Consider the following 18,218-nt stretch of genomic DNA (forward strand, 5'->3'; position numbering starts at 1 on the left):
AGCTTAAAATAAAAAATGAGCTGGTGCAGCATATTTACTTCTTACAAAGAAACTTGGATTCTTCTGGCGACAGTCACCTTTCTATTATGGTTTGTATTTGCTTTGGTTGTTTACTTTTAGGCTTGCCAAAACACAGAGAAATCTATTCAATTAAAACTGTCGCAAGTAATCGAGTTGAGCTTTGATAAATTAAAAAACTGTTTAAAAACTCAAATCAATCACTTTAAAAGGTCTTTTTAAGAAATTTATGAATCAAAGTAATTGAAAGAAAATATCTTAACATAAAAGAAAATATCAAAAAGGATTGTTGTTATCACTTTATAGTAATTCATTTACTAATGTTACTACATAAAAACAACATAAAAAAGTTTTACTAACAGATAAACAAAATATTAAAAAAGTTTAGATTAGACTTATCCGTCAAAATAAAGTAGCTACTTTAAAAAGAATAAATGCAAATTCTTAGCAAGAGTTTTGAAAAGAATTAATTTAGTTATTCTTTGCTTGGTAAACAAAAAATTTACGCAAATGAAAACTCTGCAGGATCTACTTCAAAAGAAGGCTGGGGGTGCTGAAGAGGCTGGGTATTCCCCACGACGACCCGGGGTTTTTGGGGCTCAAGTACGTGATGCAGTTGGCGAAAGACCCGGATGAAATGGTGAGAGTTGGTTTTGTTAACAAAAAGGTTCCTGCTTTATATATTAACTCTGTTGATATTTCAGCTACTGAGGGACGACTTCAACATGCGGAAGAAGTACGGCGACATCTATGGGTCGGAATTTTGTTTAAGTTTTTAAATTATTTGTCGTCAAAGAGCAAAACGAAGTTTAAGACTAAGTTTTGGTTAAAAAAGCTTTTTACAGGATAAATAGTTGACACCGCAAAAATAGGTGTATGTTGCGTATAGCTTGTTTAAAAGGAATATGTTGCTAAAGTGTTTAAAAATGATAATTAGTAGCAAAAACCTTCATTTTTAAATGATAAACTATATTTTCAAGCAAAACGTCAGACATAGACAAAGAAATAAAAAATTTAGGAAATAATTTAGAAATGCCGTTTAACAAACTTTACTAATACTAACTTAAGGATAAATTTTGAAGCGGGTAACAATATTAGAATTAGATGGTAAAAACTCAAAGCTGACTTGTAATGTCTCTGAGTAATTTTCTTTATTTTTCTTGTTCTAAGATCATTTTAAGTTATTTTTTTCTTGTTTCTCAGTTGTTTTAAGTTACTTTTTATTTACCCATATAATCAACCTTAAGCAGGCTTACAGTATTGTAACATAATATTTTTGAAAATAAAGTTCGTTATTTAAAAGACTACAGCTTCTGATGAGATTTCATAAGAATAAATTACAATACTTTCTGCCTTTCACATTTTCTATTAGTCGACTGAAAGTAGTGAAAATTGTCATCAATAACTGTCGAAACCATTTACAAATATTTTTTTATCACATTTTACTTACATTCAAATTTTCAATAGAACTATTTAATATATTTAAGTTACTAAAACTAGTTTAAGTTTTTATTCAAATATATTTTTAAACTATCATGTAAATTTTAAAAGTGTATATAATCTTTAACCTTCTTTTGAAAAATAAAAGTTGTGAAGATAGTTTAAAATTTTAGTTAAGTGTTAATTTCTGCTCCGATTTTGTACAACTTTATTTTTTTAAATAGAGTTTTATTGAACTTTTATAGGCGATACCAATTCCTAAGTCCCATCATAACGATTTGGGACACGGAAATCTTGAAAGAGTTGTTCGTGAAAGAGTTCCACAACTTCCCGGACCGGCAGGTGAGCTTTTAATACTTGAAAATTTGCCGGTTTGAAAAATAATTGGTTTTAATTTTCATCAGAAATGGATGCTGAAGATAAACGGCGAAATGAATGACTCCCTGGTCAATGCCAGCGGAAACCAGTGGAAGAGAATCAGGTTTGTTTTATTTATTAACTAATACTTTTGCTTATGTAAACATTTTAGTAGCAATTAAACTATCAGTTATTCAAAATTCAAATTTTACTCAACTTTTTCACCTAAAAGTTCTGACAAGTAACCCATTAACTGTGTGAAAAAAAAAACTTTTTGAAAACAACTCATGTAGAATTGAGATACGGTTAAATTTTTATTAATTGTTTTTATCCAGAAAAACATTAAGCCCAGCCTTTTCAAGTTCCAAGTTGAAGCAAATGCTATACATAGCTGAGAACTGCACGGAAATTTTCATGAAAAAAATGCAAAATATTGTAGAAAACAAAGACGGAATTTTTCACGCGAGAACGTAAGTTTGAGTTTAAACGTTTTATTATTACATTTGTTATTCAAAACTGTTTTTATAATCTTATTTTTTACATATTAATCTAAAGTTTCTAACTTAATGAAAGTTTTAAAAATTTTAACTTATTATTTTAGTAGTTATTTAGTTAGAAGTTTTAATTTGCAGAATTCCACGTTCTTCTTTTCAAGTTTTAAGTTTATTTTATGTTAATTTTTGCATTTTAAATGTACAAAAGACATACAGAGCGAAATAAGTCAGCTTAGAATACATAATAATTTATTACTTTTGAGAAAAAACAATTACTCAGTTTCACCGCAGAGCGGATTTTAAAATTGTAAATCTGTAGTAAAATAATAATGGTAAAAATGACAAATAATTTAAAAATGGTTTGAGTTAAGTTTTTTTACTAAAACAATAAATAAATTAAGAATTATATTGATGCTAAATAACCTTTAATTTAAAAATTATTAAATTATTGTCCTAAACAAATACAATTAAACCATGGTACACAGTTGGGTATTGATATCTAATGGATTTAAAAAGACAAAACCTTTACAGAATTAAAAATTATGGAGTAGTAGATTAATATTATTAAGCACGTAGTTCTTATAATAAATTAATAATGTAATGTTTTTATTGTAAATAAAGACTTAAATGTTCTTTTGGTTGAACCGATGTAAATTTTGTGGTCATTTACGGATGTGAGCTCGATATATGACGTTATTTAGGCAACACTTGTTTTCAACGGGGCAGTTTGGTTTCGATCTAAAATTGCAAAGTTTATCGTTTTTATCTAATTTTTTTCATGAGTTTTTGTTGTGTGAATTTATAAAGGCCATAACATTTGGTGTGCAGCAGTATGAAATTTTATACAATTTCTGTTAACTATTTTGTGGTAGATGCTGTCTTTGTTAAAATGTTTATCTACTAAATCCAGGAAAAGTCTGCCAATTTTGGTCTCTACAGATTTACAAAAGGTGGGGTTGTAATAAATGCAATTTCTTTTTCTAATTTTGTTAATGTTTGTACTAATTGTTTGTATGTTAAATTATATTTAAAATGACTTTCGTTTAATGCATTTTGGTATAAGCCTTTGATGTTATTAAAAACTCCTTCATTTTTAGATAGTTTGCATAATCTTTTTTTAATCATTTTTGGTATATTGTTACGTGTATTTTTAGGATGGTTGGAATTGTTGTTGATGTAGCTAGTTTTGGAATTAGGTTTTCGGTAGGGACTGTAGGTGTTTAGGGATAGGTCCAGGGAAACGTCAAGAAATTCTGTGCTAGTGTTGCCAATGTCAATTGTAATTTCAAAGCCTATTGAAGACAGTGCTTTCATAAATTTTTTAGTGTTTACTCCCTGGTTTTATTTTAAACATTATTACATTATTAATTTATTATAAGAACTATGTCCTTAATAATATTAATCTACTACTCCATAATTTTTAACTCTGTAAAGGTTTTGTCTTTTTAAATCCATTAGATATCAATACCCCACTGTATACCATGGTTTAATTGTATTTGTTTATGGACTATAATTTGATAATTTTTGAAATAAAGGTTATTTAGCATTAATATAATTCTTAATTTATTTATAACTTTTTTTGTAAATTAACTTAAGTCAAACCAATTTTTAATTATTTGTAATTTTTACCATTATTATTTTACTACAGATTCCGCTCTGCGGTCAAACTTAGTAATTTTTTTTCTCAAAAGTAAAAAATTATCAATTATCAACCTCCTATTAGTGTATAGAGGTACTGTATTACTCCTATTACTGTGTCCTATTTTTGTTCTGAACTCTATAGTTAAAGCTTAGAATACTTAACATAAAAAGAGTTAAAAAAAACTTTAGACTGTTTTATACTTTAATCATTTCAACTTTATTAAACTTAGCATGAGAAACATAACTTATTCATAACTGATGTTTTAATTAATTTAAACACAACCTTAAAAGATTAAAGTTGTCAGTTTTACTTGAACAAGAAAAATTAACACAGGGATTTCGGGAGGTACGCACTTGACGTGATATCGTCTGCAGCTTTCAGCTCAAACTTCCACGTGCAGGTGTGTTAACAATTATAAAGTGAACAAAATTATATTTTTCTGATCTATGTTAAAAAAGTTGACTAAACAAAAACCTTTTCTCAACTTTCTCACCCAAAATATACCAGAATTTTGCAAAAGTTATTTAGGAAAACCTTTTGTTTTTGCGAATAACTCTACCTTAAATAATTAAGTTGTATATTTTTAACAGGAAGGAGAAGAGGAGCCGAAAACTGTGAAGTTGCTCAATGAAGCCATCAGTCCCGAGTCGTTCAAGGACCCAGTCATTGCTATTTTAAGTAAATAAATATATATACATTTTTTTGTTACAGTACAGACTGTGTTTTGACAGCATTAAAAATTTTTGATGTAATTTAACAGTAGAATTTGGATTTGCTTTTGAAGCATAACCGCATTAATTGAAGCTACTCTAACTATATATATTTTTTGAGCTAGTGTATAGTGTATTCTATACTTGTTTCATTAAAACTAGAAGCATGACGATTTCGCACAAAAGACAGAATACATCATATGCAACAGCCAAATTTTCTAAAATTGTTATTATATGGTTTATATTAGTTTAATTAAATTGGTAACTATATTTTAAAGCAATGAATTTAATTGATGCTTTTTTTATTTTAGTTATTTTTTCGTGTCAAAACTTAAAAAAAATATGAAAACTTAGAATAAAAATTAAACAGTTTAAAAGAAAACTACTTTCTAGATTATTTCGAGAGCAGTTTAAAATACAAATCGTGAACGAAGCACAAAACGTTTTATTTTAACAAGCACCTTTTTGAAAACAGCGGTGTTCAGCTTTTTGGAGCCGGTATTCGCCTGGTTCGACTACTCCATATTTTCCCGCGAGTTTCGCAAACACATGGTGGCTTTGACGAACGCCGTGCAGAAAACAAGAAACAAGGATGAAAAGGTGTTTCTTTTTGAATATTAGTAAAATTAACTTTAAAAAAAGTATAAAGACTGCATCTCAAGTACAAAGTAAAATTTGTATATTGATATTAAAAATACAATCTTGTAATATAAATGTTAGAAGTGAATGCTAAAATTTATCTTTTTTTTTTTGTCTTATGAAAATATTATATTAGTTTTTTAAAGAGAGTTGATTTGATGCAACAAATGCTGGAAGTTCAAATTCCCGACTCTGAAGTTGCTACTGCGACACGAGGTATTAGTTTATATTCCAAAATTATAGCTTTTTAAAGAATTAGATAAGAAAATTATTTTTGAATTGATTTAAAAAAAAACACTATACAGTATTTTTAATTAAGTGCAATACAAACTAAAAACCTAGTAAATCAACTGACTTTAAAAATTAAAAACTTTCCAGAAATAAAGCAATACATTAAATACAATTAAAAATTCAACTACTTTGCTCTTTAACACGAACTTTACAAAAATGTCAAAACTTTAAAGCTGAAAAACAGTTAGGTTGTAAGTTATTCAAATCAATTTTTACTTCAAGGTATGACGAAGAAAGAGGTGACGGGAAACGCGCTGATAATGATATCTGCCGGCTACGAGACGACCGCCCAATCACTGACCTTCCTCGCCTACAACCTGGCCAACAACCAGCACGTCCAAGACAAGTTGAGGGAGGAAATATTTGAGGCCGTCGACCGACACGACGTCAGTTGTGTTTAGTTGAAAAATAATGACTAAAATTCGCTTTTGTAGTAACCTTTTTGATATGAAATATCAGATTTCAGTGAGTTGAGTGCTTTAAAAAGACAATTAGTTTGTCAAAAATTTGTTTTGATAGTTGTAAAAATAGTTTACGCTTTTATAACAAATTTGTGACTAAAAGTATAAGTCTTCTGGAAAGGACATGTTTTTTATCAAAACAACTACTAATTTGCCTAATTTAATACGTTTGTTTTAAGAAAACGAACCTTTCTAGTTTTAAATAATTCATGCTAACTTTAGCTCAATTTTTTACTATTTTTCAGGGTAAAATAACCTACGAAACGATTAATGATATTCCTTACCTGATGCAATGTATAAATGAATCTTTGAGATACCTTCCAGTTGTTCCTCTGTAAGTTAAAGACAGTTTAATTTTTCATGAAAAAGTATATAACCATTATTATAGAGTATTTATTAGTTTTTACCTGTGATATACTTAAACTATATGTTTGTAACCTTAAAACTATTGCGTAGTATGTTTTATTTTTATTATCATAATTATTTTATATACTATTTAAAATTAAAACAGTTTTTATGACTTCATTTTTTATAGTTAAAATATTTTAATTTAACCTTGTCTAACAAGCGCAAGAGCGAGTTTATTACAAACTTGATGGAATTTAGAATTAATGATATAATTCTAGCTTTTATCATCATTATCAGCCTAAGATCAACCAAGTCTATTTTGAATAACAAATTTGTTTTACAAAAAATATTTTTTTCTTTCAGAAACTCTCGCTTCGCAGACAATGACGTCACAATCAAGGGGGTAACGATTCCCAAAGGCACATGGATCCACATCCCGGTCGCGGGGCTTTCCCGCGCCGAGAAATACTGGGATTCTCCCGACGAGTTCCGACCCGAGAGGTTTGAGGACATGTCCAAGGTACAATGTTTTTAAAGGATTAGAAAAATTGTTAATCAAAATAAAAACTTTAACTAAGATACAAAAATGTATGTTTTAATCAAAATAGAAATGATAATTTGGTGGAAAATATTTATAAGATTTCAGTAGTAAAAATTATATTCTTGGAGTATTTGTTTTAAAAAAAAGTAGTGTTGGTTTTGATTTCAACTGCTATAAAACCTAGCTAAAGCGAGTAAGGTACATTTTTTACCTACAATTTTCCATTTAATAAGACAAATAAGAAAAAAGAACGTGCATTTTAACTTAAAATTTTTGTAATCACCTTTAAAATAATGAAGATAATGTTAAAGTTTGTAGTTGTTAATTGACAAAAGTGTCAAAGATACATTTTTAAAAGACCCTTTTCTAAATTTTAATCCGATTTTATTCTAAATAAATGTTACAATAAGAAAAAAAAAGACTAATATTTTTTAGTTAACTTTAAAAATGATGAAAGTAATGACAATATTTTTTTGACGAAAACGGCTTTTTTCGAAGGTGGACGTGGGAGGAGCGTTCCAGCCGTTCGGAGGAGGACCGAGGAACTGCATCGGGATGAGGTTCGCGTTGATGGAGATGAAGCTGGTCATGTGCCACATGCTGATGAAGTACAAGATCCTCACCTGCGATCTCACCCCTGTCAGTTTGATTTCACTGTTGTGTTTTATTTTAACTGTTGATTTTTTTTAAGTTTTAGCTAGTTTGTTTTGTAGACAATTTTTTATGTTTTTTCACGTGTTCAGTTTAACTTGTGATCTCAATCCGGTCAAGTTATATATTTTTTGTTTTCGAGTATCTGATACTAAAGGTCGAGTTTTTAACTTTCACTTAGATATAAAAGCCACCTCACTCCATCAGTTTGATTTTTAACTTTTTTAAGGACTAATAATCTTATTAATTTGTATATTTAAATAAACTTAAAGGTTGAACTTAATTATTTTAAATAAAAATACTGAACAAAATTAATCGGATCGAGTTTTATTTTTAAAAATAAGATTTTTAAAGCTAGATTAAAAAAATTAAATCAGACTTTTTATTCTTGTTGTATTCCCAGTTAAAAGCTTAACAGGATTCAATTAATTTTTAAATAAATATCTAAAGTTTACTTAATGTTGAATTAAGAGTTAGAGAAACAGTTAAATTTTACGCGTAAAGTTTATACAAAAAAATCACAGTTTCTATATACTTTTTTCTTTACTATTTTCTTTGTACTATAAACTAAAGAAGAAGATTTAAGTTACTATACTTCTCTTAAAAATAACAAATAAATTTTGCTTAATTGGTTATTAATGCGATAAATTTAAATTTGTTAAAATAAATTACTGCCTTTCATTATAAGTTTAAACTTGTATAATTTAATAAAGATAGTGTGTAAAACTGAATTTTTTGAATTGCATTTACTTTTACTATAACATCGCAACTATTGTAAGGTTGAAAGCTTAATAAAAAAACTTAATACAGAAAATCAGTTATAGCAAACGTAAAAATAGATGTAAAAAATAAAATTTTAGTTTGTTAAAAACCGGTTGAAAAAAAACTGAACTTCATCAAGTTTACTTCTGTTTAAAACATTTCTTAAACTGAAAAAGTTTTTAAATCCATCTATAATAATTATTGTAGGAATAAGTGTGAAATAAAACAGTAAACCTCTAACTTAATTTGATTTTATTTTTAGGAAGAGCCTTTGGAAATGACATTGACATTGACTGTTACTTCAAAAAAAGAGGTTGTGCTTAAACTGGAAGAACTTTAAAAGGACCATTACTTTATACTATAAGTTTACATCAAATACACTTTTCTTATACTGATGTATGTGAAGTAGTTATTTCGATAGTCTTACTTAGAGGCAGCACAAAAATATTTTTGATATAATGTATGAGTTATTCATTTTATACTTTTTTTATTGTCATATAAAAGAGGTTTATATAAATTAATTTTGATACAATATATTTTAGTTTTGTTTGATCATTTTCTTTAAACTACATTAGGTAGTTGTTATTAAAACTCAAATTTTATAATACTTTGTAGTTATGATGCAAATAGATGTTTCAGTAACAATATATATGTAAATATTTAAAGTTTATGTGCAAAACCTTTATTTAATTTGCAATACACACTTAAAAAGTTATTTTTGAATCGATACAATATATTTACAACTTTTAGAAGTCTTAAATAGCTTTATGTATCAACCAGTATTAATTTCGCTTAATAAGTGTTTTCCAACCAATAAAAAGTAGTTAGTTGAGCTTTTTGAAAAAAAAATCACCGATAGGAATTTATCTATCAACTAAATGAATATAATACTGCATCAAAAGATGTCTTTTTTTTCGATGGACATAAAGAATTTTAGCATTTTCTCTATTTGTTTAATTTCATTATCAAAAAACAATTTACTATGTTTATTATGAGCAATTTACACTTACTTAAACAGTTTGTTCTGAACTCTGTTTAAAACATGCTTTTTAATAATGGCTTTTAAATGTATATGTATCCTAAAAACGTTTCTTTTACATTGTTTGTTATATGAAAAATTGCTTTTGTAATAAACTGTTAAAAACAACAATTTATCAATTTTTTTCTAACAAAATTTTTTTTAGATATCACTTTTATAGCTTGTTTAATCCCTTTTTTAGTCAATACTCTGCTAGGTTTTTTTATGAAATTGAAAGTGATTTAAGAACCAAGGAATTACGCTTTGTCTAACGAGTGTGACTATTTGAAGAAATTATCTTTTAAAGAAAATTTTTTTGAAATCTTAAGTTCAGTCAAAATAAGAGCTCTAGTAAAAATCGGTTCTATCAATAAGTAGTACACCTTATTGGCCAAAAACTTTTAGTAGTGTTCAATTTACTTAAACACATAACTAGAGTTAATTAAAACTTTTAGTGGACATATACTCACTAGTAAATTTAAAAAAGTTCTGTTTTTAAAAAATTGTAAATACTTTTTTCAATTGTCTTTAACCAGTTAAAATATTCTATCCTTTTACAGTAAAAAGAATGATTAAAAATGTTATTACAAGCTTTTAATAAAATAAGAACTGTAAAACTTTTTTTAGTAAACTTTTAACCATTTTGTTTTATCTTGAGTTAAACATAGGCATTTAAGAATGAGCGAACTATGTAAGACTTTTATGTGTAATTGTGTAGTTGTAACCTCAAACTATGTAAGTTTAAAGCTAAAAACTAAACTACTGCCACACTAACTTTTAAGTGAAGCTCAAATTATTTCTAGAAAAAGACTTGCAAAACATAGCATAAAAAAACCAGTCGATTTAACAATTAAATTTATTACCTAAAAAACACCATAAAAAAGTAAAAAAGAGGCAGAAATTAATGCAAATCGTAAAAAGTTGATTGCAACTTCACCGCCGTTCTCAGTCTCTTCCTTCCCTTCCTCTTCAGCTTCTTAAGCAAACCAAACGCCGTATCAATCTTGCAGTAGTTCATCTCGGGCTTCCTCCTACTTTTGGGGGATTCCCTCAAGTAGTCCTCGTCCCTTTCCTGGAAGTAGAACACTTTGGTCTCGTACACTCCGTTGCCTCCCTTGCACGGGGCGCCACCGTTCGTTGGACTGTTGAAAATAGATGTTCATTATTATCAAAAGTTATAATTAAATTAATTTGACTGTATATAGAAAGCAGTGGCAGTTAAGTGAAATTAAAAGATTTTTTTTACAACATTTTGTCAGGAATTTTCAGCATGGTCAGTGAGCATTTTTATATTTTAAGTTAGACTTTAACAGTCTTGAAAAGTTAGATTAAATTTTAAAAGTGCTGATATTGAAAGAAAAATTTAAAAAGTAGAAACAAAACTCAGAGATTTTTTTCAATTTTTTTATCATTTTAAAAGGTGCCTTTCCAATAAAAATGCATTTTAATAGTATTTTAATTCACAAACTCACAGCTTCTCTGTGCAGTATCTCACCCTCAGCTGCGCCGTCCAAAACTGATTTCTCTTGCCCCTGTTCGCCAGCGAAAGATCCGCAACGCTCGGCCAGTGGTCATTCTTCTCTCCCTCACTTTCAACCCAGTTCTCCTTCCCCTTCCACTCCTCCAGCTGATCCTCGAACTCCTCCTCATCAGCGTCAACCCGCAGGCAGGGGGCGAGGGGGTACCAGGTGCTCCAGCCCCCGTCCTGCTTGTCACCCGGGTAGCTGAGGTCGGCGTGGGCGAGGACGGGAAGGAGGTAGTGGTAGTGGTCGAACCAGAACTTCATCGACTTAAAAAAAGAAGGTTTAAGTTGCTTTATCTGAACAGTTGAACATGAAATGAAAAATAGCTTATATGTTATTGTTGTAATTTTGTTTGTGAAAGTATACACATTGAATAAGTTGGTTTTGATTCAAATGTAGTGAAAATTCCTTGTTTGTCTGATTAAAAAATTCAACTGCACCAAAAAGTTACATTAATATTCAGCTCTTGCAAATCTACGTACATTGTGTGCACAGCAAAAGTGCGTAACTAAAGGAGAGAATGTAACTAAACTAAAGCTAGCATATATGCCTATATTGACTAAATACAATTTGATGACTTTCCCCCTTTTTTGTTGACAAAAAACAAGTTTTCAGTTGTGACTGACTGATGAGTCAGGACAAAACCGGTCTCAGTCTACCAAAATCTTGTGGTCTGATGATCGAATTAGTATGATCAAAACTTGTAAAAAAATGTTTTTATTCAGGTTGTAGATAAATGTAAATAGCTTTTTAATAAAATAATTTATATCTATACACAATATTTTTCTACTTCGTTCCTTGCCTATTTAAGATTAAACATATTTCGCATGGTATTATAGAAAGATCTTTCTCAATTACAATGCAATGCCAGTTAAGTACTATGTAGGCAGTAAAAAAATTCTTTAGAAATAAGACATTTATTGAGTAGCAAATGAAACTTTATGTCATAAATATTGTGAGAAAGAACATTGTACCTTGTTTGATTTAAAGGTACAAAGGGATGCTAAGATACCTGAAAGTTTAAAGAGCAAATCCATAGAGTTCAATTAGGATCCTCATGGAAGGAACAAACTTAAAATGCAAAAATATGAATTTTGTTAAAAATATACCTTCTTCTTTATCTTTAAAATTTAAAAGCAATAAAAATATTTTTAACTTGATACAAACAATAAGTTTACAATACTAAACATTTTTCAAATTGTTTTATTTTAATTTTTGAGATTTCTTAAATGCATAACTAAACGAGTGCATAGATTTGAGAAAGGTGACTGTGCTTTTTCTTTAGGTACAAAACAAAAAGAAACTAAAATATGTACTTAACATTTATATGGATTTAGGTATGGTATATGTGTGGTACTAAAATAAATGTCAAAAATGGTTTTCTTTTGTAAAGCTTAAAACTTGAGCAGCTTTAATGACCTTAAAATTTTATTTTAATTAATAGTGAAATTGAATTTTTTGTAAAAGCTAAAGTAAACTTCAAAACAAGCTTAAGAACGATTTTCAACAGCTGTGAAACTAGATTATCATTGCATGATTTACTACTTTAAAGTTGTTAATTTAGAACATGTCATCTGTTAATTAATCAAACTTTATATTAAATTTAAATCAAGGATAACTACACTAGTAAATATTGAAATTAAATTGAAGCTATTTTTATTATTTTTAGTTGAAAAAGGTCTTTAAAATTATCAACAAGCTTTTATTTTAACTAAAGAAAATTTTATGTCCGAAATTTTGATTATAAAAAAACTATTCATCATCTAAAACATTTATTTTGTTTGTTTATAAATAAAGCATTTGTTTACGTACACTTTTGAACAATGGTAAAACAGTTTTAATTGTTTATTAAATATTGCTTTTTTTGATGTACTTTGAACTTTGTTAAACTAAAAATTGAATGAAGTCACTAATAAGGTAAACTTTACGCTTTATTTGTGTTTGGCAAAATATTTTTTAATCTATGTTCAACAACTTGTCTACAGAGATAGCAAATTTTTTTTTACACTTACTGACTAAAACAGTTAGAACCTTTTTTATAGTCAGTAACAAATCTTTTGAAAAAAGCTGTTAAAATGCTTACAACATAAAAATTGAAAAAAAAATGTTGAAGTTATTGTTGTAAATATTTTACTTGATGCGTGAATCACTAGCAAAGCTACCCTTAAAAAACTACAAAAATGATCATGACAAGAAATAGAAATAAATATTTGTAAAAAAACAACTTACCCCGTGGAAGGGAATGGTGTTTATGTACCCATCCATCAGTCTGTGCATCTGGCCCTGGACATGCAGGTTCTCGTAAGTGTGGCAATTCGCACCGGAAACCAGCAAAAATGCCGCCAATAATACTTTTAAAAACATCTGAAAAATTTATATAAAAGTTAATATTTAGTTTTTAGAACATAAAAATTGCAATTTTGTTACTTAATCCTTGCGTACTGTTAAACTGCTTTTTGAAATATTACGTTGTAGTAAACAGTTAGATAATATAAAACTGCTGATTAACACACAATAAAATGCTGGTCTTAGCAAAATTCTCAAACTAGAAAAATATACAATCGAGAAAAAAAAAAGTCTATTAGTTTGGTAGTTTATTTCAAAACAAAAATAAATTGATATATTTTTGGATTTTGAAATTAAACATCTAAAGAGTTAATACAAAAAGTACTAACTAGTTCAAGCTATAATCTACGTACCTAAGCTGTAAGACTATTGTTATACTTAACTCGTACACCACTTGAAATCTGTTAAGTTCTGTAAAATATTGTTCTAATAACTTTTTTTTTTACAAAACAATAGTTTTCAACAAATGCCTCAAGCTAATACAGTGTAATTTGCTAATTATTTTCAAAAGCTTGCAATTAAATATAAATTAAAATGTTGGCTTCACTATAAAAACAATTAAATAAGTAAAAATAAATAAAGAAGTTGATTTAAAAAAAAGCTCATAAATAAACTTTATGACCTGCATTGTCCTAAATTACTAATAGTCGTAATCTAATTGGTTTTAAGTTAGTACAATTAAAAAAGATATTTAACTAGTTCTAAACTAAGCTATATCATTAAAGATTTCCATAAAACCATTTTGAGTATAAAATAAAACTAAAATTTAGTTAATTCTTTTAAAGTAATAAAACTTATAGTAACAATCAAACCTAAACTTTGTTCTACTTATACTTTGTTCTACGTATACTTTGTTTTAAATAGTGTTTGTTATTTTATTCAAAATTAAAATTGTTGTTAAACTTTTCAACTTTGTTAAACTTGGTTTTACTTTTGTTTATTATTGTTCAAGTTGTATTACCTTTGTATAACTTTGTTTTGTTGTTAATTTTGTTGCTTTTTTAACACTAAAACATTTTTCCCGTATACGCTGTTATCTAATAAGTTAAACAATTTATCTTAAAACTTTGCTGTTTACTGTACACTTTTTCAACCTGTTATGAATAACTAGGCTCTTTCACTTGAAAACAATTTTTACTCTTTTTTTTTTAAGTCGCGTAATAAGACTACGTTAATTAAAATTTAAAAGTTAAAAAAAAATATTATAAAACCTATCTCAAACTATTTACATTACCATTCTTTTGATGTTAATATAAAACAATTAACTCTAAAACTTTCATAAAACTTTAAGATGCTTATTGAAGGGTGTCAAAGACAAAACAGTTTTATTTTGGGTTTTTTTTTTAAACAACATCGTTTTAAATTCTGCACGAGCTACTACATAGCTGATGAAATATTTTTGTGACAAAGTTTCATCAGCTATGTGATCGCTCGTGTTTGATTTTAGCTGTAGTATTAATTAACAAGAAAATATTATATTTCAAAATGATCACCAAATTATTTAATACAATTTACTAAACTGTAAAATATTTTTTTAAACTAAGTTAGTTTTTTCAGTCTGCTGTTTTGACAACTTTTTTATACAGATTATCTTTTAAGCTGGCTTTAAGCAAAATAAATTTCAACGACTTCATGAAAATAACTTTAACTAAATTTACATTGTAAAATTAAGTTTTTTCAGTTAGCTCTTCTATAGGTATCTTAAAAACTTTATATAGTTTTAGTCTCGCTTTTAAGTATAAGTATTAACAATTGAGATAATTATATTCTTTACTATATAACATTTTTGCTTTCATTTGAAATGTCACAATAAGACTCAGCTAGCTAATACTGAAAACAGTTTTTATCGTTATTTTTTGTAATCAATGAAAGGTTACTCAATTCTAAAACCAAAATGTAAGTTTAGTTTTGTACAATTTTACAACACCTTAACATACTTGTTGAAGGGTTAAAAAAATGATAACTTTTGTGCATTAAGTAATTAATATGATAACACTTTCTTCATGAACTGCTCTCTAAGAGAAAAAATAGTTTAAAAAAGAAAAAAAAAATTTGTCAGTTATGTGAAAACTGGTACGTAAAACATAACTCTCTTGTTTTGTAGCAAAAACCCGATCTATTTTTAGAAAGCTCATTAAACTAAGAGTTACTCACATGTTAAACAATTTATAAATAAGTCAATGATGGATTATTACACTGGTATTTTTATTTTATTATACCGGATATTAGTGTTCTAACAAAACATAGTTTCAATTTTTTAATTTTTTGGTTTTGATTTATTGGTTGACAACCATTAAAAAAGAAAAATTCGTTCATAGTAAATTTAATACGTTATCAACTTTTTTGAATAATACTAAGCAAGACTAACTAAATTGACTACGAGTTAGACTACAACTTTAAAATTTTGATACAATTGCAAAACTTTATTTTAAAATAGTTAACTAGAAAATGTTGAAACAGCTTAAATAGAGTTAAAAAAGTATATTCTAGAAAGCTCTGTTTTAATAGTTATTAACTAAATCAACATCTATTATATTATAAAAATCTAAGATAAATCAAGCTAATCGTTTTATTGATCAAAAACATATCTTCATAAACTATTTTAAAGACGTATTTTATTTAAACAAACTAAAAAATATTAAACCAATCAGTGACAAGTAATCGGGAGTGACGAAACGATGTTTGGTTTAGTTTTTGATTTATTTTTGTTTTATTTGCTATTATTGATATGACGTTGCGATTTTTGACTTGTATTCAATTTTGTAGAAAGATGTATTTAGAAAAAAAATTTTCAATATTTTTTCTTTTAATAAAATTAAGTTTTATTTCTTAGTGCGTAGATAAGTTTTAATAAGTATATACTTTATATCTTAAACAAATAATAACGAAACAAAAACATTTGAAATCAATTTGTGTAACGCTTTTTTATTCAATAGTATTATAATAGGTATAAATTGACTGAATAAAACTTAATGTTCAAAATGCAAAATGCTCAGTACGCTTTATTCAAGTAAACTAAATAATAAAAAAAGTGTTTTTTTTTTTTTTTCAAAAAATTTTTTTTTTCTATAAAGAAAATTTACTAGTTTTGTATATATTATAAAGATTAAACAAAAAGGCTTTTAAACTAGATATAATATAAACGTTTTCTTTTGACTTTGCTATAAAGATTTGTTATAATTAATTAGTTTTTCTATTATAATTTCTACAAGTTTAATAAAAAAGTTCAATTTAATAAACTGTGTAGCTAACCATTTTGTGTTAATTAAAGTTATTTATCAAAATACTGTACTAAAACTAAATTATTAACGTTAAACAGTTTTAACTTGAAACAACTTAAAATATTATTTTTTTTTCACATTAAAAAGTTGTAAAAAGCTAATTTAAAATTTTTAGCCGAAACTTAGATCACAACTGAAACAACTTTATGTTTTTCTATAAAAAAAAAGTTTTAGAAATTTTTTGTTACTTCTTGTAGCTTTGCTTAATGATGATACAGAAGTTTTTTTATCTACTGTTATTTCGTTGCGCATTTCACAGTTAAATATTTTATATATGTTATTTACTTATATCAGTTTAACTTATACAAAATATTTCATTTTGAATTAATTAAAAACTTTTTTTGTATCTTTATTAGAACTGTCACAAGCATTGCGACAAAAAAACGAAAATTACTGAAGTACAAATAAGGCTCTTAAAGTATTTGAAATAATTATAAGCTTAAAGATCATTAAAAAGTTACCAAAAATTTTTACTTATAAAAAAATATAAGAAACTGAGTCAGGAAAAACCCTGCCATAAAACTGTTTAAAACAGACATTTAATCAAAGACCGTTTTAAGTAAAACAAAAGCTACTCAGAAGAAAAAGAAATAAAAAATTGAGATTTAACAATCCAGAAAAAAAATCTGCTTGAAAAAAAAACAAGTAAAAAGTTTAAATTTTTTTTATCATAAAAAAAAGTATGAAAGAAAAATGTTTATTTTTTCACGATCCACACCTCGTTCCTTCTGTACATCAGTCTCATGGGTCCGTCGTACCCGGCCGCGAAGAACTGATCCGTGTCGATCTGATCGTCGGTGATCCCGTCGTCGCTCAGCATCTCGTGCAGTTCGGACGCTTCCGTCATCCACTCCTCACCGTTGGCGAACCCGCCGAATTTCCTGCATGGTGCATGAATAAAATAAACAAAAAAAAATCATAAATATTTTAAAGAAATGTCATAACACAGATTTGTAGTAATTTTTTCAAGTTGCACAAACTTTCTTTATTATCTTTCTTTCGCTACAAATTTTAGCTGATAGTAACTTGATAAGTTTGAATACTATTAAACAGTTTTATACATTTTAAAAGATAATTATTTTTTGATCTATGATAAGATGTAATTTTTTGTTGAGAAGTTTATAAACAATAACTTGAATTAAGTATAATGTAATAAACAAACCCTTTGTTTCTCTTTAAAAAAAGTATACTTTATATACAAATTTTAAGTATTTTGATAAACTGTTTAAAAAATCCTTCAAAATAAATGTTTTATAACAACAAATTTATATAAACTGATAATAAATAAAACCTTAAGAAACACTTTTAGTAAGTCATGAAAAAAATAAATCAAATTTGTTTTATCACTTTTCATCTAAAAACAAACGCTAAAAAAACTAAAATCCACTGACTTGACGTAGACGTCCATGGAGGGAATGTTAACCTTTGTGACGTCATCATCATTGGGTTCGGGGATGCTGTCCTGGTGCATGTAGAAGTGCATTTTGTAGTCGTTGTTGCAGAACGCGCACTTCCTAGTTCCAATGCTCGTGATCACAGGGACAGTCATGTCAATTTTCTCCGCTGTTGAAGTTTTTATCAACTTTATACATAATTTAATTTATCCGCAGTGTATCGTATATTTTTATTACTTCCAAAAAGTTTTTTAATTAGTCTTTTATATAAGTCTTCTTAAAGTAGTATGAATTATAGACTA

At 27.2% G+C, this 18,218-nt stretch overlaps 1 protein-coding gene across 1 annotated transcript; it reads left to right on the forward strand.

Annotated features, from left to right (window-relative positions):
* Window positions 1-9,496, forward strand: LOC145842106 (cytochrome P450 3A21-like). Its single transcript, XM_082949491.1, has 15 exons — window positions 1-89; window positions 544-658; window positions 723-772; window positions 1,704-1,800; window positions 1,863-1,939; window positions 2,151-2,285; window positions 4,285-4,351; window positions 4,542-4,629; window positions 5,137-5,261; window positions 5,447-5,516; window positions 5,814-5,977; window positions 6,298-6,386; window positions 6,764-6,920; window positions 7,440-7,580; window positions 8,617-9,496. Exons 1-15 carry the CDS (start codon window positions 16-18, stop codon window positions 8,692-8,694), a joined length of 1,527 nt encoding a protein of 508 aa, XP_082805617.1. The 5' UTR covers window positions 1-15; the 3' UTR covers window positions 8,695-9,496.
* Window positions 9,497-18,218: the final 8,722 nt, after the last annotated feature.

The sequence above is a fragment of the Thalia democratica genome, chromosome 8, assembly GCF_965202585.1.
Source record: "Thalia democratica chromosome 8, ktThaDemo2.hap1.1, whole genome shotgun sequence".
Classification (NCBI taxonomy): Eukaryota; Metazoa; Chordata; class Thaliacea; order Salpida; family Salpidae; genus Thalia; species Thalia democratica.

Excerpts from the sequence above, each read along its gene's own strand:
- LOC145842106 (XM_082949491.1), top strand. The coding sequence starts at position 16 with ATGAGCTGGTGCAGCATATTTACTTCTTACAAAGAAACTTGGATTCTT. Across the intron at positions 2,286-4,284 it reads GGAATTTTTCACGCGAGAAC|GGATTTCGGGAGGTACGCAC; the intron begins GTAAGTTTGAGT and ends AAATTAACACAG. Across the intron at positions 6,387-6,763 it reads TACCTTCCAGTTGTTCCTCT|AAACTCTCGCTTCGCAGACA; the intron begins GTAAGTTAAAGA and ends TTTTTCTTTCAG.